Source organism: Alligator sinensis, unplaced genomic scaffold (genome assembly GCF_000455745.1).
Source record: "Alligator sinensis unplaced genomic scaffold, ASM45574v1 scaffold810_1, whole genome shotgun sequence".
NCBI classification, from domain to species: Eukaryota; Metazoa; Chordata; order Crocodylia; family Alligatoridae; genus Alligator; species Alligator sinensis.
In genome coordinates, this window is record NW_005842691.1 from 175499 (window position 1) to 201862 (window position 26364).

At 41.5% G+C, this 26364-nt stretch overlaps 1 protein-coding gene across 1 annotated transcript in view; it reads left to right on the forward strand.

Annotated features, from left to right (window-relative positions):
* Positions 1-21564, forward strand: part of EPC2 (enhancer of polycomb homolog 2) — an 83458-nt gene extending 61894 nt beyond the window's left edge. The window contains exons 11-14 of the mRNA XM_006034009.3: positions 11205-11341; positions 15042-15201; positions 17533-17866; positions 19880-21564. Of these exons, the coding sequence (XP_006034071.1) occupies positions 11205-11341; positions 15042-15201; positions 17533-17866; positions 19880-19952 (704 nt within the window). The 3' untranslated portion in view covers positions 19953-21564. The remainder of the gene's footprint in view (positions 1-11204; positions 11342-15041; positions 15202-17532; positions 17867-19879) is intronic.
* Positions 21565-26364: the final 4800 nt, after the last annotated feature.

Below are 26364 nucleotides of genomic sequence, written 5' to 3' on the forward strand. Positions count from 1 at the left end.
GAGTATTTCCAGAAGGCAAGGAGTAGGGACTTTCGATGGCAAAGGTCAGGGGTTAGGGGCAGGATTTTTGGTCCTAAGATGGCGACCAGGGGCAGGGTTACCCATGCTGCCATCAAAAGCTCGCCAAATCACATTAAGTGGCCCTGTAGCTGAAATAATTGCCCGCCCCGGCCTAAAAAGAACGAAAAAAAGATTAGTCAGTAAAAAAATATGTATGCCTTTGGATATCAAAGAGGGAATAATAGGCTGAACATGTTCATAGATTGTAAGGGACTGGAACAGACGTTGCAAGATCATAAGGTCCAGCCCCCCTGCACTAGGCAGGAAAGACAACTGGGGTCAGGTGACCCCAGCAAGGTGACTGTCCAGTCTCCTCCTTGAAGATTCCCAGGGTAGGTGATTTGCACCACCTCTGGAGGGAGTCTGTTCCACAGTCTGGACACCCTAACTGTGAAGAAGTTTTTTTTTTTTTCTAGGGTTAAGCCTGAAACAGTCTTCCAGGAGCTTGTGGCCATTACTCCAGGTTTTCCCCAACGGTGCCCTGGTGAACAGTTGTTTGCCAAGCCCTTGATGTACTCCTCTAGTGTAGCGGTAAGCTGCTACCAGGTCCTGTCTCAGTTTTCTCTTTTTTAGGCTGAAGAAGCCCAAGTCCCTCAGCCTTTCCTCGTATGGCTTGACCTGCAAGTTTCTGGTCATATGGGTGGCCCTTCTCTGGACTCAAGCTTTTCCATGTCCTTGTTGAAGTGCGGCGCCCAGAACTGGACGCAGTACTCCAGCTGCGGTCTTGCCAATGCTGAGAAAACCAAGGAAGTGATTCTTCTGTTTTAGCTTGAGATGCATCGGTTGACGCTTGTCAGGGTATTGTTTGCCCTGCTGGCTACGGCATCACACTGACGGCTAATGTTCATACTGTGGTCTATTACCTGTAGGTCCCTTTCAGTCATGCTGCTAGTCAGGTTCGTGCCACCAAGCCTGTAAGTATGTTGGGGGTTGTTCATCCCCAGATGGAGCACTTTACACTTCTCAATGTTGAACTTCATCTGGTTCCAATCTGCCCAACTTGCCAGTCTGTCTAGGTCCGCCTGTATCTGCAGCCTATCTTCAAGTGTGACCACACTTCCTCATAACTTGGTGTCATCTGTGGATTGGCCAGTGAGCTTCCCCTACTGTTGCCCTGAGCCTGTTGAAATTTGCATTTTTGAAGTCCAGAGTTTCAGCCCTGCTAGCTGACTTTCCTGCCTTGCAACGGATAGTGAACACTATGGTTTCATGCTCACTGTTGGCCAGGCTGACCTCTAATCAAGTCGCTCACCAGATCGTCTCCTTTGGCCAAGTCTAGGAGAGCGTTACCTCTGGTTGGCCTGTGCACTTCCTGAGTCAGTAGAGCTCTTCAATACAGGTCAGGAAGCAATGTGACCTATCCGACTTAGATGAGTGTTCCTCCCCAGAGATGTCTGGGTAATTGAAGTCACCCATGACAACCATGTCCTGTGTGCATGCAGCCTCTGCCAGTTCTTCAGAGTACTCCAGATCAAGCTCCTCCCCCTGGTTTGGTGGTCTGTAGTATACACCTACAGTTACAATGTTGCATTGAGACTTTTCTGAGTAAATTTAAAAAAAAAATGATTTAAATGTCTACAGAAAAACAAGTGACAAAGTGGTGAGGCTGCTGTGTAGTTAGAGTGGTGTAGAAACTAAAGGGTATAGGTGTGGACCAAAAATCAAATGAATATTTTTTTTTTACATCAGTTTTCAGTAAGGATTCTGATGTTGGTTGTGGGGGGACAGGCAGGGCAGATACATAGTTCAGGGTACTGGAATGGAGATTACTACATCTGAAGTGGAGGCAAAACTTAGTGTGTAATTCACACAAATTGGGGAATGAACTGCTGCCTGATATCACAGCCTCAGTAGCAAGTGTTTTTAATAAGTTGGATGTGGTACAATGTGCTTGGAGAATAGATCATTTTTAAGAGGGGGGAAATGATTTAGGTAGATACATGACAATTACTTTGACTTCAGTAGTTTGCAATTTAGAAGAGATTTTTGAAAGAGAGAATAATTGGACGTAAAGGTAAACCACAAATAAATTAAATTGCACCATGGATTTACCAAGCACTGATTGTACCAGAGTGACTTGATGGCTTTCTTTAGTATGATCTTTATTTTTTCCTTTCCTAAGCAGTAGAAAAGCTATAGTTCTAATCACCTGGACCTTGGGTAAGGGATGTGATATAAAGTCACAAAGGGAAATCGTTAGTGACGATGAGTAGCAGTAGAGGAATTGTAAGATGGCTAAAGAACTGGGGGCCTAAAGAACAATGTCAGTCTGTAGTGTTGAATAGATAAGTATCAAGCTAGAGAAAGTTTAATAGGTAGAGTTCTCAGTGATCAGTTTTGGGACCAGTTGTGATTAATGACCTTGGCACAAAAAGCAGGCATGTGCTGATGTAATTTGCTGCTGACACAAAGTTAGGCATCATAATATAAGGGAGGACTGGGATATCGAAGAGAAAAAATTAGATGACCTTGAGGATTGGAGTAATAGAAAAGGGATAAAATCTAATAGTACAAAGTGCAGGGTCATGCATTTGGGAACTAATAACAAAAATCTCTGCTATATGCTGGGAGTTTCTCAGTTGGAAACAGTTGATGAGAAGGACCCAAATTTAGTAGCAATTTTAGGATGTATCAGTTGAGATTTTCTATAGCAAGATAGAAATTTTGATGCCATTGTACAAGGTGCTCTGATAGTACCTAATTTGCTTTAACTGCTTGCAGTTTTGGCCTGCCATATTCAAGAAAGATGTATTCAAACTGGATTTGAGAAAGGTTGCTAGGATGCTCAGGAAAAGGGAGAAATCTACCATAAGACAGGATACTAAAGGAACTTGGCTTGTTTAGCTTGATAAAGGCCAAAAGAGGATATGATTATCTATAAATACAAAGGTGATAAACATGAGGGATGAAGCAGAGCTTGCTAAACTAAAAGGTAGCGTTGACACAAAAAACAGTGCATGGAAAAAGGCTATGAACGTTTTTGACTGAAAATTCGACGAGTATTCCTGACTATTTGAGCAGTGAGGTTTTGAATACCTTCAAGACTGGTAATGGCAGCACCTCCCAGTTTCTGAGCTAAACTGAGTTTTATGAAAGAAAATGGATACCATAATTATTCACATACCTAACATGCCTTTCCCTCCAAAAATTAGTCATCCAAAACTGGGGTGCACGTATTAAACAAGAAAACTGACTGCCATACAGCATAGGCTGTGCTCAGAGCTAACACAGGTTTAACCCTCTCAGCCACTGCTGAACTGGTATTAGCAGCAGGAGGAGAGGAAGTGATGCTGACTCCACCCCTGCTCTATGCAGTCCCAGTTAATTTTTAATATGTAGAAATGTTTTATGTAGCACTGGTTTCATTTGTGTAGGGATGGTTCCTGAATTTAAAATGAGAATGAGCTGTTGTCTCTAGTCTTTAAAAAGAAAATTGTTTTTCATTGGGTAGCATGTAAAGTATAGAAACCAGTGTTTGTTTGTTTGTTTCTTTTATAAATCTAAAAACAAACATCAACATAGCATTTAAGAAATAAATCAGCATAATTATTAATACTGTGTACAAGGGATGTATATTTGCTGGAGTGGCTCTACTTGAGAATTAATTGTCAGCCAAGTCATTTGAGTTTGATGTGAGTTTGATTTGCAAACAAGTCACCAGAAAGCTGCCTCTAAAAAGCATAGTAGAACAATCTGTGAAGTTCCTGTAGAGAGCCATTTTTGGAAGAAAGATTCCATTAACTGAAAATTAACTTTTAAGGTTGCATGCTACAGTGCACAAGAAACATTTTAAATGACCCCTGCTTCATTTTCTCACCAACATATTAATAATAATGCATATAAAGCAACAGTTACTTCATGGTAGTGCTTCAGATATTTTGGGTACACTACACACAGAAGGGAGTATCTGTCACAAGAAATTTGATTATAAATGAATAAATGTCCGAGTCTAGTGCTCGTGGAAGAGTATATCAGATCAATGTGTGAATAAAGAGGAGCTGGTTCAAATTGCATTGCTTTCTTGCCCATATTATACTAACTGAAAATGGGAGTCATTTTGAAGAATCAGAAAAGACATTTTTAATGAACCCATCTGCCATTTTGATCTAAGGGCCAACTTTCATGGTCTTTTTTTGGCTTCTCTCTACGCCCAGCTAATCAAGCTGATTTGCTGGCAAAAAAATCTCTGGTTTGCTGAGAAACTTTGCTATTCTCTGCCATTTCTATCATCATTGTTATTACATTAGCATCAGGCTTAAGGTTTTATTGTGCAAGGTGCTGTACCGGCCCATTTGAAATACTTTTTTTGCCCTAAAGAGGTGTCGGTCCAATTCAAGACCTCCATCCTTGGAGGTTTTTAAGACCTGGCTAGACAAAGCCTTGACTGGGATGATGTAGTTGGGGATGGTCCTGCTTTAAGCAGGGAATTGGTCTAGATCAGTGTTTCTCAACTTTTTAAGTAGCAAGTACCCCCTAACTTCTGAAAAATTAAATAAGTACCCCAACACTCAATTTTCCAGGGGATTTTATATTTTGAAGGTACTGCTTGCCATATATTGGAATAAGGACTGTGTATACAAGGCCATGATATGACAGATGTCTGATCTGGTGTGGGTTGGGTTGCCACCTTTTACACCAGGGGTGCACAACTCAAGTATGTACCTGGGCTAGAGGTGATGTTGGCTGAAGTTAGGAGGGCTGAACCCAGTGCTATGCAAAGCGTGGCATTACCGGGGAATTGAAAGCATCGTGCAATGCACAGCGCACCAAATTTTTTGCCATAATTTTGAGAAGTGGAAGGGGCAAGAGAGAGAAGAAAAGAGGGTGAGAGTGTTGGGGTACCCACATCCCCCCTGCCTGTGTCTTGCATACCCCCAAGGGTACACATACCACAGGTTGAGAAACTATGGTCTAGATGACCTCTTTAGGTCTCTTCCAACCCTAATTTCCTATGATTCTATACACCATGTAACAGACAATTGCAGTAAATGATTGAAATAGGAAGACAGCAACAAGGTTAGGTCTGTGTGTTTTGATGGACTAATGCACACTGCAACAGCTAGTCAATACCTTAATTTCTAGGCTGGGCTACTGCAAGTCTCTTACCATGGGACTGAAGATACAAGCAATGTAAGGTTTTATACTTACTACAGAATCCCACCTGATCAACAGGTCAGGCCACAGTAAGCAAAGTGCCTGTGGTTCCCTCTCCACTTCTATTGGCAGATCGGGATATGGGCCTACTTTTTAAGATCCTCAGTGGATTAGGGTTCTGCTCTCAACAGTTTCCCATAGTTTGTGATTGTGATAATCTTGCTCTCCATGGCCCACCAAGATAGATGTTTTCCTTTCAGGATAGTGCTTCTAATTAAATGTATGGGAGTCAGGGTCCCTCTAGACATTCAGGTAAACGCATGATAGGATCTGATGCACAGTTCACACAGTTGCACCTCCTGCCATGCCACAAGTGCATGGCGGGAGGTGTGATTGTGGGATCTAACATCAGATCCTATCATGGCTTAATGCAAGTGGAGCCCTTGACCGCAATCCCAGACTCCCTCTGCCCTGGCACATGACTCCTGCATGTGATGAGACTCCCAGCCATAGCAGTGCCCCACAAGGGGCCCCCATGGGGTGCTGCCATTGCTGGGAGTTGTCAGCCGATGGGACTCCCTGCTACAGCAGCACATGGTGCACCCCTGTAGCTGGCAGTCCTGTCAGTTCAAATTAAAGCTGGATAGAAACCAGCTATAGAGTTATTACACATTTTCCAGCTCTTAACTTTATAGCTGGTTGGACCTTTTTATGGCATGATAATTTAATTTATAAATTAATTGCACAGATAACCAGGTAACTGTGTAATGCATGTAATGTGTAGAAGGGGTCTCAGAGATGAGCATTCTTAGATGAGGGATAACCCTGTAGAGACATTTAAACTAATGAAAATCCTGCTGACTTTCAAGGCACTTTTAAGAGTAATTATAATAAAGAGGATGGTGATAAACTATTCCCTGTGGTCACAGGGGACAGGAGAAGGTACAATGGTCTTTAATTGCAGCAAGGGACGCTTAGGTTGATTATTAGGAAAAACATTCTTGTTAAGAGGGTGGGTAGGTTTTGGAACTAGTTACCAAGTGGAAATTTTTAAGAGCAGGGTAAATAAACATTTTTGACTGATTAGGCGTGGATGAACCCATCTTGAGCAGGAATTAGACTAAATGAACTTTTGAGGTCCCTTTCAGCCTTGTTTTTCTGTGATTATAAGGTTACTGTTGAAAAAAGGAAAAGAGCAAAAAATGCCATTGATTTCACTATAAACCCTGCTATAATCATGTTATTTATATTTGCACTTAAATACTGCAGTAGTAGGAGATGTAGAAAATCCTGAAATAGAGAAGCACTAAAGAATAAAATCCCAAATTAATAAAACCTTTACAGCATAAAGTATAAACTGAAAAAGTTGTATTTTCTTTTTATAAAATTTCAATCCTGATCTGCAAAGACTAGTTCTACCTTATGATAAGAATTTTAATGTCTTCCAAGGTTGTTCAATTTGAGCTTCACTGAGGCTAACAAAGGCACATACTCTTGTGATGACTTGAGAGATAAATGTGTCTGTTTTACAGATCAGACTGAGAATATGAAATAACTTCAGATTTAAACACTATGGCCATGTCCCCATGAGTGGGAACATGTAGTTTGCGGCGCCTCAGAGCCTTTTGAGGTGCTGCAAAATACACGTGACAATATTTGCAGCATGGTGGCAAAATTAGATACTGGGAAATCCTGGTATCTTAAAACCCACCCAAAAAACTCAGCAGAAAAAGGGGAGGCGGCACACATGGATGCGGTATGCACTGCCAGAAACCAGAGCCTGGCCAGTCAGAGCCACACCGGCTGCCAGCCAGGCCCTGCGTGCCTGGATTGCCACTGCTGCTGCCTCGGAAGGCCCCCAGGACCTGGGGCAAGGCAGTCTCAGCCTCCCCTACTGCACCTGGGGCGCACAATTATTTCATGTTTCTAATAATGTGCAATAGAAAAGAGTTCTTTCCAGAATTAATATTTAGGCCAGCACTTTGAACCAGACTGTGACCTGTGGCTCTGGAATTGTTCTTAATAGCATAGCTGTATAGTGCCTAGCACAATTGCTGCTCTTATTCTACGTTGTTTTCCCCCCTGGTATTTATTCCATTCTAAATGGAAATAAAGTTATGGTTAAATAGGTATTACCAATTTCTGTGTGCTAGTTAAGTTTGTTTAAAAATGTATTGAACATACCAAAAAAAGAAGCACAAAACAATAGTTTTCTCTTCCAAGTTGCTTTAATTCTGTGCTTTGTTGTTCTTCATATTGGTGTTAATTCCAGAAGATTGTTGTCAGATGACTTATTAATATTTAGGCTTTTTTGACTGAAACTCTTTTGATTTTTTTTCAACAGTAATTGAGTAAGCTTAAGCATTTCAAGAGGAATAAACTGTGTACAAATAAAAATGTGATGTTCCAAGTAAAACACCAAAAAGCTAATTGCAGTGGTGTACAACCACAAATATATTATTTGACTGTATTTATTTGAGTCTTACATATATGTATGTTGATAAAAACTAATAGGGGGATTTTGGAGATCAGAAAATAAATAGTATATTTCAATTGGCTATGGCAGTCTTGAAGAAAATGGCTCTAAAAATGCATGCTTAGATCAACAATTGAATTTGTTTTAGGTGCACACTTATATGTAGAAGATACAGCACACATTTTGAAAAGTATTTTGCCATTAAATGGAGAAAATATTTTTTTTCAGCAAATTTAATACGGTTTTAATTATTTAACATAAATTGTGTCATTCTGGTTTTACTGCTATGACATATGCATATAAAAAATGTTGGTGAAAAATCTGCTGGTCTTATGATCCAAAATTTGTTTTTTTGAGATTAGGGTAATGAGAAGAACCAGTCAGACTTGAATGATTCTACTCCTGTTTCAGCTGTTTCCTGAAGTACCCCCACTAAATTATGGTGGAGAAATAAAGGATCGCTCTTGTCACTAGTATCTAAGTGGAAAAGTCACCTGGCATGTTGGAAGCCTGCTTAATAACACAGCAGTATGAGAAGATATTTGGAAACTGGTTTCTGTGTATGTTTTCACTTGACTAATTACTAGTCCTCCTTCCAGTGCTTGCTCCAAATGGAATTTCTTTACAACAGGGAGTATAGTAAGTAGCAGATGAGCGAGTACAAATACTGAGAACACAGAATGGTCAATATTTTATTGTTAGTATGGTGTTTCCTCATGCAGAAGATGTTATTCCTGCAGATTCTAGGTATTTTGGACGACAATACCATTTGACAAAATCAAATTCTGCAAGGTAGTGAAATCTTTGGGAAAATAATCCTTTCTTCATCAGCTCCTAGAAGAACTTATTTTACTGCCTACTGACTGAATAAAATTTAGATTTAGCTTTAAACTGCTGACAGTACTTTACTCCATTGAAGGAATAAAGCTTCTAGCTAGGTTACTTAATGATGGATCGTGGATAACATGCACTGGAGGCAGTTTATTTGTGATGGTTATGAATTGACCAAGCATTAGCATAATCTTGCATCAATGTGGTTTCTTGTTAAGGTATGGTTGCCTACTGTCCACATGGCCTCATGCACAACTCCACGTTATCAGTTGCAGTCTTAATTCTGACCTCTTGCTGCTGCTTGTGTTTGATTTGTAAATGTGTATGGCATGGGAAGGAAAAAGTCAGGGAACAGTTCATTCTGCTTTAATATTTCTCCATTTCCTGCCCACATTTATACTTTTTTCATTTTTACCTTAAGCATCAGATGATGAGTCCCACATACTGTTAGCTTTGATAGGCTCTTTTTTCAGGTTAGTAAACCCAGTGCATTTTTATTTGAAGAAAAGTGTCTTGACTTGGTCAGATGTTTAACATTACTTTTCAATTCAGAACAGATTATATTGCAGTTGCCTCCTTTAGAGAATAAAGCAGAAAATATTTGTTGGTATAGGTTCATATATAACACAGGTGGCCAGCCTGCACGCCTGTGGCATGCATCAGATGTGGTAGGCAACAGTAAGACCAGCAGCAGATAGGGTAAGGAGGAAAGAGCTGAGCAATGGAATGGGCAGATGGGAGAGAGCAGAGCAACAGATAAGGTAGGGAGAACAGTGACAGATAGCCCAAGGAGGAGAGAGCAGAACAATGGATCTGGTAGGGGGAGAGGGAAAAAAGGATTGGAGTGGCACTCGGAGAGGGAGCAGGCCTTACTTTGGTACACCTGCCAAAAGGTTGACCTCCACTGATATATGGTCATTGGCTATGAAAGAGATTTAGTTCATGCCTCTACAGGTACTAGGTGGGCCTTTTTGGTGAAAAGTTTGTATAACGTTAAGACTTGGTCTTTGTTATGGTATGTTCTGGTTTATTATCCTTACGGTAGGCTACAAGAAATCTGGTTTCTCTCAAGTGCATTAATAATTTTTCATTGCATCTTGTTTTGAGTCATTGTAATATAGTAGAACTTTTTCAGTCTGTTCTTCCCTAAATGCATCTTGTGCTATAATTTGACTTTCAGGATTGGAATTGATTAAAATGGAAGTTAGGAATTTTTTAATGTGCTAAGCCTTGGCCAGTGAAAGTGTTGTCTGTGTCTACCTCCTCTCCTCCTCTTTGAAGACTTGTGAGAGAGCGTCTCTTCCCACCGTGGGAACGGTATAGGGAAACACCATCTTTATTTGCTTCTGTGGCTGAAGAGTTCACAGGTAACAGCTCTCAGAACAGCCACGGGGCACAAGCAAGTCTGAAGGTAGAGTCCTTTAGAACAGCTGTTGTCTCCCTATATGAGACTGCGTTAATCTTAATTGGTATCCTGCCTCAGGAGCGGTCATTGTTTGCCCTGTGCCATTTCGCAACTCCATGTGGGGAGTTATATTGTTGGGAGTAAAAAATATGCTGGATGTAAGACACAAAAATAATAATTGCTCCTTTTTCTTTTTTTTTTTCTTTTCTTTTTAGCATTGATAGATCTGCAACTATTTCTACAAAGGAAAATAAACCTCAGTATCCATGTTTTTATATGGATGCCTCGCATATCTATGTGTAATATATATTGCTTTCCTCCTCGTCCAGTCTTGTGGGAATCCGATAAGCCTTTACACTTGCCTATGCCTGGTTCTCATGAGTCAGCAAACTCATTAAACCACCTTGACAGTCTCCCACTCCATTCAAAATGCTGTACCGTAATATGATCTAGCTGAAGAAAATGCTGTGCGGAGCAAACTTCAATGTTATCTTTAAATAAATAATAGGAATGAATGAAAAAAACAGGCAAGATTGGAAAGCTACAGGACTGAAGTTGTTAAATAAGCATAAGCAATGACAGCGAGCCTTCATTTTAAAAAGCGTAAACATATGCTAGGTTTTAGACCTATAAACCCAGCTTTTTGTCATCCTTCTCTAGTTCCCTGGTCTTCAAACTTAGTAGGCGGTTTGCTGCTCGAGTACATTATGTGATGCTCCTTTTACTTCTTAAAAATCTATCTGTACAGTGGAGCGCTGATCACGTAACATAAGTACTAGTAGTATTGTAACTACCTGATACACTTCAGTTCTTCATAATGTGAATCCCAGTATCTTAAAAAGAAGGAAGGTAGAAATGTAGCCCGTATATAAGGAAGTGAATTGGGTGTACCTATCTCCCACCATGATCTGGAAACTCTTCTTATTTCCTGCAAGCCAGGAATAGGGATTCTTTATCCTTCATCAGCGTAGAAGACAAAATTTATCTTCTGTCTCCTGTTAGACAGAAGTTTGACTTCAGCCTACCAAGAGTGACAGCCATAGCTGCTGAGAAGAAAGACATTGACAGCAGCTTTCAATGCTAGTAAGAAGCTGTTCTCATTGATATTGTGTTGAAAAAGGAATTGGACTCCAGTATCTATTTCAGCTGAATTTCACTTTCACAAGGCTTAAATCTCTTAAGGTCTATGCAGATATCCAGAGCCTTTATTTTATCCATCTTGTTTTCATATTTTTTTTTATTATTCCCCATCACACTGCTACGTATTTCAAGTTTGTTTAAGAAACATTTGCTTTCTTCAGTGACCTTTAACACTGGCATAATTTTTCTCTTCCACAGTTACAGGGGGTATCACAGAGGAACAGTTTCAGACACATCAACAGCAATTAGTTCAAATGCAAAGGCAGCAACTTGCTCAGCTTCAGCAGAAACAGCAATCTCAGCATTCCTCACAACAAACGCATCCAAAAGCACAGGTATTCCTCCTTTAAAATTGGTTTTATGTGCTGATAACTCTCTTCCATAGTTTGTCTCTTCTTGTGCTTGCTTATTTGTTAGCTTTTTGTCATAAGATAAAGATAACAGTTGATGTGTTTATTTTGTGAAATGTAGTTAAATAGTTTAAATGAAGTTCTCTTTAAATTTCTCAGCATGGCTTTGGCAAATCTCTGGTTGCTATCTAATTTTATTTGTTTATTAGATTTATATGCCACTTCGGGGTGGTGGGGAGCTGGGCTTCTATTTTTCCTGCAAATTTATAAGCTTCAAAAGGGTATTGATGCTATAGTCTGTCGCATTTATAATATGCTTCATAAATTTACACCCTTAACAATACTGTGCACTAACTCCCCTTGCAGATAATTTTTTTCATTGAAATCAGGAAGGCAGCTTTTGGAGTCAGTATTGCTTAGTATAAATAAGTATGCAGAATTTAGAATCATAGAACAGAAGGACCGGAAGGGACCTGTAAGATCTTCAAGTCCGGTCCCCTGCCATGGGGAGAAAGAAAATAAGTTCAAACAAGCTCAGCGAGATGCTTGTCCAGCCTCCTCTTGAATACCTCACGGGATGGCGATTGCACTACCTCTGCTGGGAGTGTGTTCCAGATTCTAGATACCCTTATTGAGAATAATTTTTTCCTTATGTCTAGCCTAAATTTTTCCTCAACTAGCTTGTGCCCATTGGTCCTTGTCCTCTCAAGGAGTGTCTTTCTGAAGAGTTGCTCTCCTAGATCTTGGTGTTCGCCCTGACATACTTGTAGTCAGCTATCGAGTCACCTCCCAGTCTTCTCTTTACTCAGACTGAACAAACTCAGTTCCCGGAGACTCTAATCATAGGGCCTATCCTCCAGGCCCCTAATCATATGAGTGGCCCTTCTGTACCCTTTCGAGCTTACCCACATCCTTCTTGAAGTGCGATGCCCAGAACTGGACGCAGTACTCAAGCTGTGGCCTCACCAATGCCAAATAGAGGGGGAGGAACACCTCTGGATCTTTTGGCAGCACATTGGCTGATGCATGCCAGAGTTCTGTTTGCCCTGCTAGTGACTTCATTGACTCATGTTCATCCTCTGGTTGATTGTCACCCCCAGGTCCCTTTCAGATGTGGTGTCAGACGGTGGCCCACCACCCATCATAAAGTTATGGTGAAGGTTCTTCCTAACCAGATGAAGGACCTGGCACTTGTCCCTGTTGAATCTCATCTGATTGCGTTCAGCCCATAGGACCAATCTGTCAAGGTCATCTAGGATCCTTACCCTGTCCTCAGATGTGCCCACATTTCTCCACAGCTTGGTGTCATCTGCAGACTCAATCATTGCACTTTCCACTCCTTCATCCAAGTCATTGTTAAAGAGGATGGGTCCAAGCACTGATCCTTGGGGACACCACTGGAAACAGCCCTCCAGGTTGAGGCCATCCCATTGAATACAACACTCTGGGATCTGCCTCTAAGCCAGTTGCCAACGTACCTCACTGTAGACTCATCTAGACCAGTACCCTCCAACTTAATTGAAAGAAGCTCATGGGAAACGGTATCAAAGGCCTTGGTAGTCTAGGTAGATGATGTCAACCTCACATCCCATGTCTAGCTGATAAGTTACCTGGTCATAAAAGGACACCAAGTTTGTTAGACAGGATCTCCCCTTGACAAAGCTGGGCTGGTTGTTTCTTAATACCCTGCCAGGTACAAGCTTGTGGTTGATGGCCTTCTTGACAGTTTTTTTCAAAGATTTTTCCAAGGACTGAAGTCAGACTGCCTGGTCTATAGTTTGCAGGGTCATCCCTCTTCCCTTTCTTAAAGATGGGTACCACGTTAGCTTTCTTCCAGTCATTCGGGACCACTCCTGAGTTCCATGACTCTTTGAACAACCTTACCAGAGACACCGCTGTGAGTTCAGCCAGTTCTTTCACGACTCTCGGATGCTGGTAATCTGAACCAGCAGACTTGAAAACATCCAAATATTCTAAGAGTACCCTCACCTGTTCAGGACTGATTTCATGTGGACTGCTGTCTTCCCTGTATTCTCTGGGCCTCTGGACACGTGATGAGTTCCTGTCTCATTTCAAGAATACTGATACGGAATAAGTACTTTAAAGCTGCGTCTTTTCGAGGGGATCAACTGTGGGCTTCTCCCTCCTCCCCCCCATATTCAGTAGGGACCCACTGCATGGGGATGGCCTCTTTTCAAAATTCAGACTTTCATATGCCTCTTGAATCTCCTGTTTTACCTCCTTAAGGGAGGAGAATTGCCTCCTTAAGGAAGCACCACCATTCCTGAACTCCCAAATCATCCAGTTGCTGGTTGCAAAGGGCCTTTGTAACTAGACTCCTGAGTTTAGTAAAGCCTGCCCTTCTGAAGTCTAGGATTTCTGTTCTGCTGACAGAATCCCCAGCCTTTTGATGGATGGTGAATCTAATCAGATCATGATCACTGTTGCCCAGAGTCTTCGAGAGCTGTTGAGGGGGGAAATACCTTGTAAATGTGTTCAGCTTTCTTTTTGCGAGGAATCGTATTTTCCCATTGTAATATCCATTGAGGGCAGAGCATGTGCTTACTGCCAAGCTTACTTTATTTAGTGATTTTGTCACTCAAGAAAAGACATGCAAGCAAATCAGAAGCGCTGTTAAACATTACTAGGCAAACTTCTACTTACTATGTCCAGTATCACTGTGAGCAGTTTTACCTGAGTGTCAGTTGTCTCTACCCTCCCCTGGAACAATTTCTGTTTTAATTAGGCCTTGGACCTGCATTACAGTTGTGGTGTCATATGCATCCTTATGCCACAAAAACAGAATATACAGACATTCATATCATCTCTGGCACCACAAAATAGTAGATCTACAAAAATGTTCTGGTTTCAAACAAGAACTTCTTTGTAGTGTTACATTTTGTAGTACCAAATGTACTGAGTGGACAGTTACTTAGTCATAAGCCTGCTATAGAAATTTCAGATTGAAAACTTAATTTGATATGCTTTATGTAAAAACATGATTGTAAAACAGGAGATTCAAGTGGCATTTGAAAGTCTAAATTTTGAAAAGCTAGCGGGCAAGTCATTTTTCCAGCTATTGAGTACTGAATATGTACCCATACACAAATGAAAGCAATGAATTTTTGAAAGATGGATGACGGATGCTAAAAATTGCATGTTACTATTTACTGTGGTTTAAAGTGGGTTGGTTTAGTAGAAGAATTATCGTTCCAGACCTCAGTAGGCAAACTGAAAGGTAAACTGATATGTGCACATTCCAGAAGCAAAGGTGTTTGATAAATAAAATACAAAAGACCCTTTAGCATCTCAGCAAGGATCCTGGCAAGGTAGATATAGAAATGAGTGGGTAAAAGTTATGTCCAAGATGCTATGAAATGAAAAAAAACCTTATTAAATGCACAATTTAACTTGATGTACTATTCTAAGAGGAACCACTGCAGTTAAAGGTGAAGAAGGCTCAGTTTTTCAGCATGTCAATCTTCTGCCTGTCTAGCTAGGGCCAGTGTTGGGAGGAATGCAGAAAACTGCAATCATGACCTTTTAAATGTTTAATGTTACCAATATACTGTTTCAGATGATGCATCCCCCTAATTCACTGATACTTGTGCATTGTCATTGTCATCAAAGTCTTCCTTCAACTAGTATTTGGAAGATAATGAAAATAATTTTGGTGTTCTCATAGGGCTCAAGCACCTCTGACTGTATGTCCAAAACACTTGACTCCGCCAGCGCCCACTTTGCTGCATCTGCAGTGGTCAGTGCACCTGCTCCCAGTCGCAGTGAGGTAACAAAAGAACAGAACACCAGCCACAACAATATCAATGGTGTTGTCCAGCCTTCAGGTAATTGATTCTTAATAGTAGCGGTCTAACGCAGAACTCAAAATTGAACAGATAATTTCTGCTTTCTAAAAAATACATTGTGGTTAGTAGTAAATGGCAACAGCGGTGATAAACTTTAAATACTACTCCTTGAGTTAGACAGATTTTGTTCAGTGACATGATCTTGTCTAATTTTCACACAGTAATAAGATAACAGAGTTATATTTGGATTGTGCTGTGGCTCTAACAGTCTTCAGGAAAGACTTTTGTAAAGGTGCACCAATACATGGGTCCAATGTTGGATTGGCACCGATATAAAGAAAATTGACTATATCGGAAGTTAGCCTGATGTAGCTGATAATTTAGCCGATAAATACCCGTATGTGCTCGCCGCTGCAGCACAGCATGCAGGCAGCGAGGAGCACAGCCCGGCAGCATGGAGAACTGCATGCAACTGGTAAGTCTGTTGTGGTTAAAGGGGTGGGGAAGGTAAGAGGGGTGGGGGGCCAAATCAATGCCCCCTGTGTTAAGGAAGGGTGTGGGGCTGGGGTAGGTGCTGCCCAGCCCCAGGGTAGGCGTGGGGCAGAGCTGTGGCTTGTTTGGGGGCGCTAGCGGTGCAGGACTTCTGCCACTGCTCATCTGGGAAAGCACGGGGGGGGCATGTGCCCCCAGATCTGCATGGGGCAAGTTACAGCTGCAGGCTGGGGCCGGGGGCTGCACTGCATTGTACTAGGGGCAGGTGGCCGCAGTGCTGGGAGGCGGCTGTGGGTGGGGGCTACAGTGAAATTTGGGGTGGCTGCAAACCCCCCCCACACACACACACACACATAGCCTTTTCCCAGCGCTGTCGCCATCCACCCCAAGCACAGCCCTGCAGCCTGCGCTGCCCACCCAGTGCATATATGGGGGTGCACGCCCCCACCCACCCTCCTGGACAAGCAGCAGGAGCTGTGTTGTCTCCCGCCCCTCCTCGTTGTCCCGCCCCCCCCCCCGTGCAGATGAGCCATGGCTCCGTCCCGTGCCTGCCCCCTCCCTCACTTTGTGGAGGGGGGCGTTGATATAGTTTCATAGTTTCATAGTTTTAGGGTCAGAAGGGACCTAATAGATCTTCTAGCCCGACCCCCCCCCAGGTCCCCAGGGTAGGGGCCAGCACCACCTCCCTTGGAAGTTGGTTCCAGCTCCTAGCCGCCCTAACTGTGAAGTAGTTTTTTCGGATGTCCAATCTGTACCTCCTCTCCATCAACTTGTGCCCATTACTCCTTGTTATGCCAGCGGGGGCTAGGGGAAACAGCGTCTCCCCCAAACCCTTCTGGTTCCCCCTAGTGAGTTTATAGACGGTCACCAGGTCCCCCCTCAGCCTTCTCTTGTGGAGGCTGAATAGGTTCAGGTCCCGCAGTCTCTCACTGTAGGGTCTGCCCTGTTGTCCCCGGATCATGCGGGTGGCCCTCCTCTGGACCCTCTCCATGTTGTCCACATCCCTCCTGAAATGGGGCGCACAGAACTGGACACAATACTCCAGCTGTGGCCTGACCAGCGTCGCATAGAGGGGGAGGATCACCTCCCTGGCTCTACTCGAGATGCACCTGTGGATGCATGACAAGGTCCGGTTAGCCCTGCCAACCATGACCTCGCATTGTCGGCCCATGTTCATCTTGGAGTCAATAATGACACCAAGATCCCTTTCCGCCTCCGTGCTCTCAAGTAGGGAGTTCCCCATCGTATAAGTGTGCTGCTGGTTCCTACTACCCAAGTGCAGCACCCTGCACTTGTCCGTATTGAAACACATCCTGTTTCAACATATGCCCTCCCCCCTCCCCTTTCTCCACAACAGACTTACCAGCTGTACACAGCTGTATTGGAAATCGGATCGGTATTGGCCGAACACAAATAAAAATAGGCTATCGGTATCTGCCCCCAAAATCTCTATCAGTACACCCCTAGACTTTTGATATTTAAGTATTGGTTCATAATTTGTTGTATAGGAACTGTGGTCCAGTCCCTTGTGATAAAACTATCCACAAGATCCAGAGATACTAAACAGCGTTTTTAAAAGTCTTGTCAGTACCTACTTACAAACGTAATGAATCCATACTTTTCAAAGATTCTTCTATTCAAGAAATTTGAAAAAAAAGTGGAGAAGATACTATTTATTGTTTATGATCTAAAACTTGGAAATTGCCCAAGACCCTATACATGTAGGTTTTAAGCATATCCAACATTTTTGCAGGATAACAAAATCCTTTTCTGTCCAGGTGCCTTGCTACAGATAACTATAACTTGGCACTTATGTTTTGAGGCTAAATAATTGGTTGAATTGCCTAATGTTTATTGATATACTTCTGTTTCTCACAGGAACTTCTAGAACTCTGTACTCCACCAACATGGCTTTATCTTCCAGCCCAGGGATTTCAACTGTACAGCTAGTAAGGACAGTTGGCCACACCACCACAAACCACTTAATTCCAGCATTGTGTACAAGCAGCCCTCAAACGCTTCCCATAAACAATTCTTGCCTGACTAATGCAGTGCACCTCAACAATGTCAGTGTTGTTTCTCCAGTCAATGTGCATATCAATACAAGGACTTCAGCACCATCGCCAACAGCCTTAAAACTTGCCACAGTTGCTGCCAGTATGGACAGGGTGCCAAAGGTGACTCCTAGCAGTGCCATCAGCAGCATAGCAAGGTGTGTGTGTGTGTGTGTGTGTGTGTGTGTGTGTGTGTGTGTGTGTGTGTGTGTGTGTGTGTGTGTGTGTGTGTGTGTGTGTGTGTGTGTGTGTGTGTGTGTGTGTGTGTGTGTAGTTAAATTGGAACAAAATATCTTGAATTGCATTATTCCTGTTAGAATCATTCTATAAATTTACCTGGCTCATCAGAGCATTAAGTCAGACAGAAATATTTCTTCCAAGATCTCTGTGTAGCCTTACCATACAAAGAGAGAGGCCTCTAGAGAGTCTCATTGTCTTGTAGGACCCAGAAGAGTTGTTGGAGTTCTTTTGAGGAGATTCCAGGATTGGGGTCTAAATAATATAGTTATGTTCTATATTGAACATATTGGATATGTCTTTATTATAGTATTATTTTTACTATAAATGTTAAATGTTTAAAATAAGTTCAGGTAACCATTTTGATTTGACTCGTCCTCCCAGTTTCTGCTGGCTTTCATCAAAGAACTGTACAGATGCTGTCTCCCACACTCCATTTGCATCTGGCACTGATCCATGATGAAACTCCCTTCAAATATGATTTGGTTTCCTATGTCTCTGTGTAGAATTGCTGTTTTAGCATACAGATTACATAGCCATGGAAAAAGGTGTTGAGCAGATTATCTAAAAATAATACTCTGATCCTGTTTTAGAAGTCATCTTAAGTTTTTGGGGTTTTTTTATATGAGACAGTTATGCTACGTGTCATGTATTTTGAATAATAAAATACATTATTTTATATAGAATAGAAATACTGCCTGGGTTCTGAGGGGTGAAATTCGCTGTGATTTCTTTGTAGTTATAGGGGGCCAGGGACAAATGAGGAGGGAGTAAGAATGCTCATGGAAAATGTTTTTTACATGGTATGCCTAAACTAGAAAAAGTCACTTAGCATAATTATCTAACATGATTTGAAACATTCTGGGTGTATCTATGAGTGCAGTATACTGCGCAGTTGTTACCTGGCAGTCATTTAGTACTTGCTTAAGCAGACGTTACTGCGCAGTCCTGATACCACACTGCCATTTTCAGCAACTACTGCGCAGTAGCTCATTGCGCAGTAGTATCGGCATTACGTTTTGTGCCCAGTGATACTACGTTGTCATTGCAATAAGCTACAGCGACTTAGTGTCTTACATAGATCCCGCCCTCCTTTTGCCATTAGGTATTCAGGTGTGTGCGCTCTGGATGCAAAGAGTATTTAAAACTCAGTTTGTAAAAATATCTTTTTTTTTACCTAGCCGAACAGAGTAAGTTTCTGATCGGGAAAAAAGATAGACGTACACAACTCAAGCTCCTCATATTAGTGCTTCAAAACACCTAACTAAACTGAGCTTTAAAAAGAAAAAAGTAATGTTATTAAAAGTGGTAATTTGTCCGTTAACATAGAGAATGATTGTTGTTTGATTAATGAGCAGTTGTGGCAAATCGTGTATCACTTGATACATGTTATTTCAAAGGACTTTTGTATTTTACTCTGTATTTTACTACCAATAGGCTATCAACTTAGAATGCAGAAGATTTGGTTACTAGTATTTTCTTCATGAAAGAATACATAAAGAGGCTGAAAGTCGATTGTAGATTAAGAGCAGTTTAAACATCAATATACAGTTTTCTAGTACAAGTATGTGCTATCCAGGTTCCTGCTGCTTTATTGCAAGCAGGGTATTTGACTACACCAGGGGTGGGCAAAATGCGGCCCGTGGGCCATATGCAGCCTGCCAGCCCATTGTATCCAGCCTGTGGGGCCCACGAAAAATTTAGAAAATTAATAATTATCTGCCCCTGGCTACTTGTCATGTGGCCCTTGATGGCTTGCCAAAAGTCAGTATGCGTATGCCCTCTGCCTGAAATAATTGCCCGCCCCTGGACTACACCCTAAATAGAATATTTATTTTCATTTTTTTTAATTAAGTTTATTAAAATACTGTGCAATTGTATCTGGAAGTATTACCATTCCTCTTTGTAAATATTACACTTTTCTTTTATTGCAGAGAGAACCATGAACCAGAACGACTGGGTTTAAATGGCATAGCAGAGACGACAGTAGCAATGGAAGTGACATAACCTCCCACCAGTTGATCAACTTGTACTGATGGCGTAGTCATTTATATTCCAACTGAATGCAAAATACAATGCTCTGTGGATCACAGAGAACTAAAATGGACCTAAATGGACTATCACTATATCGTATATTAAGTCGATATATAATGTACATTTTGTAAAATTGGGAAAATCACTACCTTGTAATATAGTTTATTTGTATCATCAATATTATTTCTGTTACTTGAATAGTAGATATTCATCATCATGCTTTTGCACTTGAATTTGCAACTGAATGGATTTAAAAAAATAATTCTTTAATGGGATCATGAGCATGAAATGGGATCCTGCATCACTTGTTTTAACTATTTATTTTGCCATGTTTACATTTTGTATCTTGTACAAATAAATCCAACTTTGTGTCTAAAAAAGTTAAAGATTCATAGCTAGGAAACAAAATTCTTGTAATTTTTTTCTAAAGGAAATGTAAAGTTTTCACTTGGTTCATTTTGTTTCACAATTTGACTAGATGGACTTTTTTGGTAAATACTTTAGTGGCATTTCACTGTCAAATATGAAGTTCAAGGCAAAATAGTATTTTCTATTACTGTGCAGGGGAAAGGGATGGATCGATACATGCAAATTTAATGTAGTAACTCACTTTTTCATATATTTTGAATGTATATTTCTATTTATAATACCAGTTTATAAAAAATAATTACACAGAAAAAACAGACTAGGAAAAAATTATGCATCTAGCACACATTAAACTGTGCAGATATGAAAAATTTTCAACTGATTACATTTTACCTAAAGACTGCATATTTTAACTGGCTTTAAAACTGTAACACACCACATAAAGGATATTTTACCAGGTATGTATTGCATTATATATCATTGCAATAATTATTGGATGTCTAGATATCGAGCCATCCCAAGTGGGGGCGGGGGGAGGGTTGTGGCAAGATTGTCTTTTCAATTTTGGAGAGTTTTCCTGTGGCTACAAGGCAAGTAACGGGTTGGAAAAAGTCTGACTGTAAGCGTTGGACACCTTCGTAGTGTAGTGTTTTAGTGACTTTTTTTATACGGTTCTTGTAAATTAGATACGTGTAGTGGTGTTTCAGAATGTTTGTTTATGCACTAGTTCAGACAACTTTCCCTGTTACTTGTTCTTGATAAGTGAAAACTGCAGGGAAATAAAAATACATATCAAAATATAGACATGTTGCATAAGTGTTTATTTCACAATGTGCAAACAATTTTGAATGTAAATTTAAAATGGCATTAGTCTTTTGAGGGTTTTTAATTCAAGTGTATACTGCAATTTTAATGTGTGTGATCATTTTCTGCCTTTAATGTCTTTGTGATATAAAAAAGAAAGGAACACTAGTCAGGTGGCTAGGACCCGAGGCTTAGAAGATCCATGTTCAGTTTCCTTCTTCACTGTGAACTTGCAGTGCTACCCTGGACAAGTTGCATTATTTTTCTGTACTTCATTTCTACACCTTCTCCCCTGCCAGGGTGGTTATGTAGAGAGAGAGTCACTATCACACAGAGGTACAGTAGAACCCAGGTCATTTGTATATGGGTATTTTGCAATCTGCTTAATTTCCAGTTGGTGGCCAAATAAAGGATCGGCCTCAGAGCTGCTTGCTTTTTGTTATTGCTTGAAACGATGTTGCTTCTCCTATCAGATAGAGCTCATCAGTAGTCCTATGCAGCTGATGAGAGATAAGCCACCACCCTTTGAAATTATAAACTGCAGCAAGCAGCTGGAGCACCTGAGCACACCTGTGCAGCTGTTTGCTATGGATGTATATACTCCTGGTAAGTTGGTAAATCCTCATCTTCACAGAGGGGTAAGGAATCTAAATCTGTGAAATATCTGGATTCTAATGTATCATGATGATCTAAGGATCAAGGTGTTCAAATACTCAGCAATGGTAACCATGTATAAGTATGAAGGAAGGTCTACACCTTCAGATCTTCCACTGCAGTACTCACATTGGTGCATGCCATGTGCCAGAAGGATGTCATGAAGCCACCTGTGGTGGTGCACCAGTAAGACCCCAAGACAGAGAATGTATTGGTTTTATGTCCAATACTGTACTAAGGGTGGCTATATTTGCATATGTTTTTGGGATGCAGGCATATAGAAAAGGTATTCCAGGCTTCACTGTGGCACTTCCCAGGCAGCCCTTTGACAGGTATACATGTATAGATATCCTTAGATTTCTGGACAGGTGAGCACCTTGGGAATTTTTTTTGTGTAATTCCTATGTAATTGGTTGCCAGATATACTTCATATGCAACCTATCTGTGTAGAACTTCTAACAGAAACTTTACTCAATCAGGTGAGTGAGTGGAAAGTGTGCACCCATTAAGCTTTACTAACAGTCTGGTTCATTCTAAGGATGTCAGCTTTTTTTGTAAGTTGAAGTGAGTTCAAGTGCTAGTGCACAGAGCAGCAGGTGAGATGCGAATGTGGTCATCTGCCTTGTTCTGAGAGTTGGTTTTGGTTTTTTTTTCAGTTGGCTATTTATATTGCAGGTTTTGCATTGGAGCACATAACACAAAGAGTAAACTACATTTGTCTTCCACAAGATCTAGGTGTTTCTCTTTTCTTTTTTTTTTCTATTTGTGCCTTATTTGGCTGTTTACATAAAGGTATCTTAATTACATGCAACAACTCATGCTTTTACTAGGAAATCTTTCATGGGTAGTTCTGAATATAGCATTCTAAAGTATTTTCTAGCCCTTGCAATACTGGAGAGCTTTCCAAGTTTAAGAGATCCTGAAGGAAGACTAGGCTAGAAGCTCTTCCTAGTATGTCTTGATAACTAATGGCACTTTTTCTCTTTAGAAAAGGAAGAGAGGGGTGAGGGATTTTAGAAGTCTCTCCTGCACAGATACTGGGTACCCTGGGACACATTGAACTAGACAGGGGATGATGGATTTGCATAGGTCATGCCGTATGTATGCCCCTTCAGCATGGAGTTCAGATCTGTTGCTGTTTCTTACATTACTTTGTTTTCATTTTGGGTTTTATGCAGAACCAGAATTAGTCCTTTATTTGGGCATACGATTTGTGTGGTCTAAGGAATGTTAAGTTTGTCAGTTGTGAGTTACATAAGAGAGTAAATAATAGACATTTGCTGTCTTTCTACACGCTAAGAGTTCTTTGTACTCAATCTTTGTGCTTAATCTAGACAGCCCAAGAGGCCCTTTGTAGTTAAAATAAATTAAATTAGGACATTAAGCACCATATAGTATTTACTGAAGATTTGAAAGTTTTGTATTATACCAAATTATAGCTAATCTCTTCAATTTAAAGTATTTTCACTATTACTTTAGGTTATTTTCATGGAAAATTGGGCCAAGAAGGTCTTGGTTATATAGCAGAAGTCTCCCTTCTGTTTTCCCACCACTTGTATTCAAATCACTCACTCCCCTTTATACACTGCTCTATGATGTCCTTTCACAGCCTAATGAAGAGAACTTGAGTTCATGAAAACGTGCTCCGATCTCGGTCTGTAAAGTGCACATCTACCTTGCTTTCTGCCCGACTTTAACATGGCTATCCCTGGTTATGTAGCAGTCAGTCACTCTTTTTGAAGCTTTCTAAGTGAGGGCTAGTAGCTATTTGAGAAACTTCTTTAACTCAAATATATCCTGGCAAAAGATGATATGAAGAAGAGGATTTTTGTTTATAAGTAAGCTTCAAAAGCTGTCTGGTAAGCATGTCTAGAAAATGTGTTTGAGGATTATCAGTGATGTAATATAATACTTTTAACAGAGAGATGAGCAGAGCCTTATTACTATTCTCAGAAGTTTGCAGTGATTTTTATTGATTCTGCTGCCAAAAAGTGACAATAATGAAGTCCAACCTAAATTGAACAAAAATCAGAATTCCAATCCAAAGCTATTACTTGCTCCTAATGGCTAAATGTAGCAGAGGTTACTCGCTAGTGGGTTCCTTTGTGTGTATAAAGGACGCAGTGTCTGCATTATCCGTGTATCTCCATGGTAAATATAAGATACATTTTGTCATAATTGGAGCGCTGTTCCATGTTGTGATAGTGGTCATTAAGGAACTTTCAATTTGGAACTAAAAATAGTCTAATGTACTTGTAACCGACATTGTCTCTGGGTTTTGAGTGTATTGTAGCCATCCGTACACTAAAGAGTCAAGTGCTGCAGGTTTTGCATGATTTCTTATTAAACAGGTTTGAGAAACTTAATATTATCATAGCCTACAAATGACATTCAGCTTTATCTCTTCTCCTAGACAAAATTGCATTCTTAAGAATTGCGCTAGGTAATGAGTTTTGGAAACTGTTTTAGGCTGATCAGAGAGTGACCCTGCAAGCAGAGTTGCAAGATTGCTCCAGCTGAATCTAACAATAGGGCAAGTAATTTTTATTTTAAATAACTTGTACTAAATCCATTTTTTCTCGTTTATTATTCTGACATGTAGAGGTAAAGGGGAGGAACAGTCGGAGAGCATACAAGCAGAAACCATGTGAGAACAGTTCAGATATCAGCTTACCATAATGGTCTAAACCAGTTCTCAACTTGTTTTTTTTCTTAACTAGGACCCATTTGTAAACATTGATGGCCAGTCCCAATCTAGTAAATAGTTTAAGTAGAAAACAGTCTGCTGGCCGCACCAGCGCTCCTCACTCCCGTCCCATTGCCCGCAAACCCCAGCTCCCCCATATGTGGGGGGGTTGGTGTGTGGGGCAGGGTGGGGTGTGTGTGAGAATCCATTTTTTAAGTTTATTTGTGACCCTTTCCTATATTCTTGCAACCCACTTTTGGGTCGTGACCCACAGGTTGAGAAATGCTGGTCTAAGTTCCTCAGTTTCATTAGAACTGTATTGGTGATTCTGAAAGGAAGCATTTGGCCTATTGTGAAGCTTTGGAGGTTTTATTTCACCCCTCCAGCTTATTTCTTGAGAATGTATCAAAATCTTGAAGTTAGTTTGCCACAGAAGGTAACAATCAAAATGTGCAAAGGATCCTATACTACTTCTGTCTGAAGTTCATATAAGGCAGAGGTGAATAAAGAACCTCTCTGAAACATGATATGAGATAATTTGGTCACTGGGATTTCCTCCTGATCTTCAAACTCACATTACAGAAATATCCCTACAGAGAAATGCATCTTAGAATAGATTTTTCATACTGTTTTGAGAACAAAGTTCATTTTTTCCAACTATTCAACAGTAAAAGATTAACCTAGAAATTTATTTGCTGGCTAGATGTTGCATTTTTTTTTTTTTTTATATACCACACCCCCAAATATCACACACAGACGCACTATTTTTGCAAGGCCTCAAGAAATATGGGTAAGTAGCAGAGGACCGAGGTCTTTGGGGTGAGGGGGGCTGCACAGCAGGGCCCAATCTGGCACACCAGCTCTGGGGTCACATGGCCTGGTAAAACGCAGTATAGCCCACTGACTGCAACTGCATGCCAAGTCTGACCCTGTGCACTAGCTCTGAAGCCACACGCTAGATTCAGGACCTCAGGGCCATGTGCAAGGCTGAACCCAGCATTCTTGTTGTCAACCAATCTTGCATCCTGTCCCAAGGTTAGGGAGGGGAGGGGCTCCCCATGGGTCAAGAAATTTGCAGCAGGAGATGGAGGAAGGGAAGAGGCGGTGGCAGTGCTAATTGCTGTGGCTCCCATAACAGCAGCAGTACTGCCACTGCTCCACTCCCATCCCCAAGGTTCAAGACCTGCAGAGGGCCTTTTTCTTCACGTATAAGCTAAATGCAGTCATTCAAAAACCCAGGGAAGAATCAACCCAATCTATGCAGGTTTCCTTGAGCTGCATAGATTGGATTGAGAGCCAGCAGAACATACTGTCACCCTTTGGTGTGGGGTGGGCGCACAGATGTCTACACTAACTAAGGCCAGAAGGCAGGGGGCACTCCTGCACACCTTCCAGCATGCTGGAAATCACTGAGAGCAGCTGAGCGAGGGCTATCCCTGATTGGTTGTCAGGCACAAACCCCTCATCACCGTAGAACATGGAGGCAGCATGGGGGGAAGAGTGCTTCACAGACAGGAGGATCAGGCCCCTCGGAGCAATGGTTGAGGGAGCAATAACGTAGATTCCCTTCTGCCCAGCAGCAGTTCCGGGTTCAGGCAGCCCAAGGGCGGGGGGGATCAAATGGATGTATGGCTCAGCTGGGGGAAGCTCTCATCATGTACTCCCCCTCTCCAGCTGTGCAGACCCCAGTTCAGGGTGGGGGCCAGGCCTGGGGGCTCCATCCTTCCCTTCCTGTTGCTGAGAGGCAGCAGGTCCCAGGGGGGGTGAAGCTGTGGAGAACAGCCTTGCTGGCTGGGCAGCTGGTAGGGGCAGCAGGGATAGGGGGAAGCCCCTGCTGTGCAGGCCCTCCTGAACTATGCAGACCCCTCTTGCCTC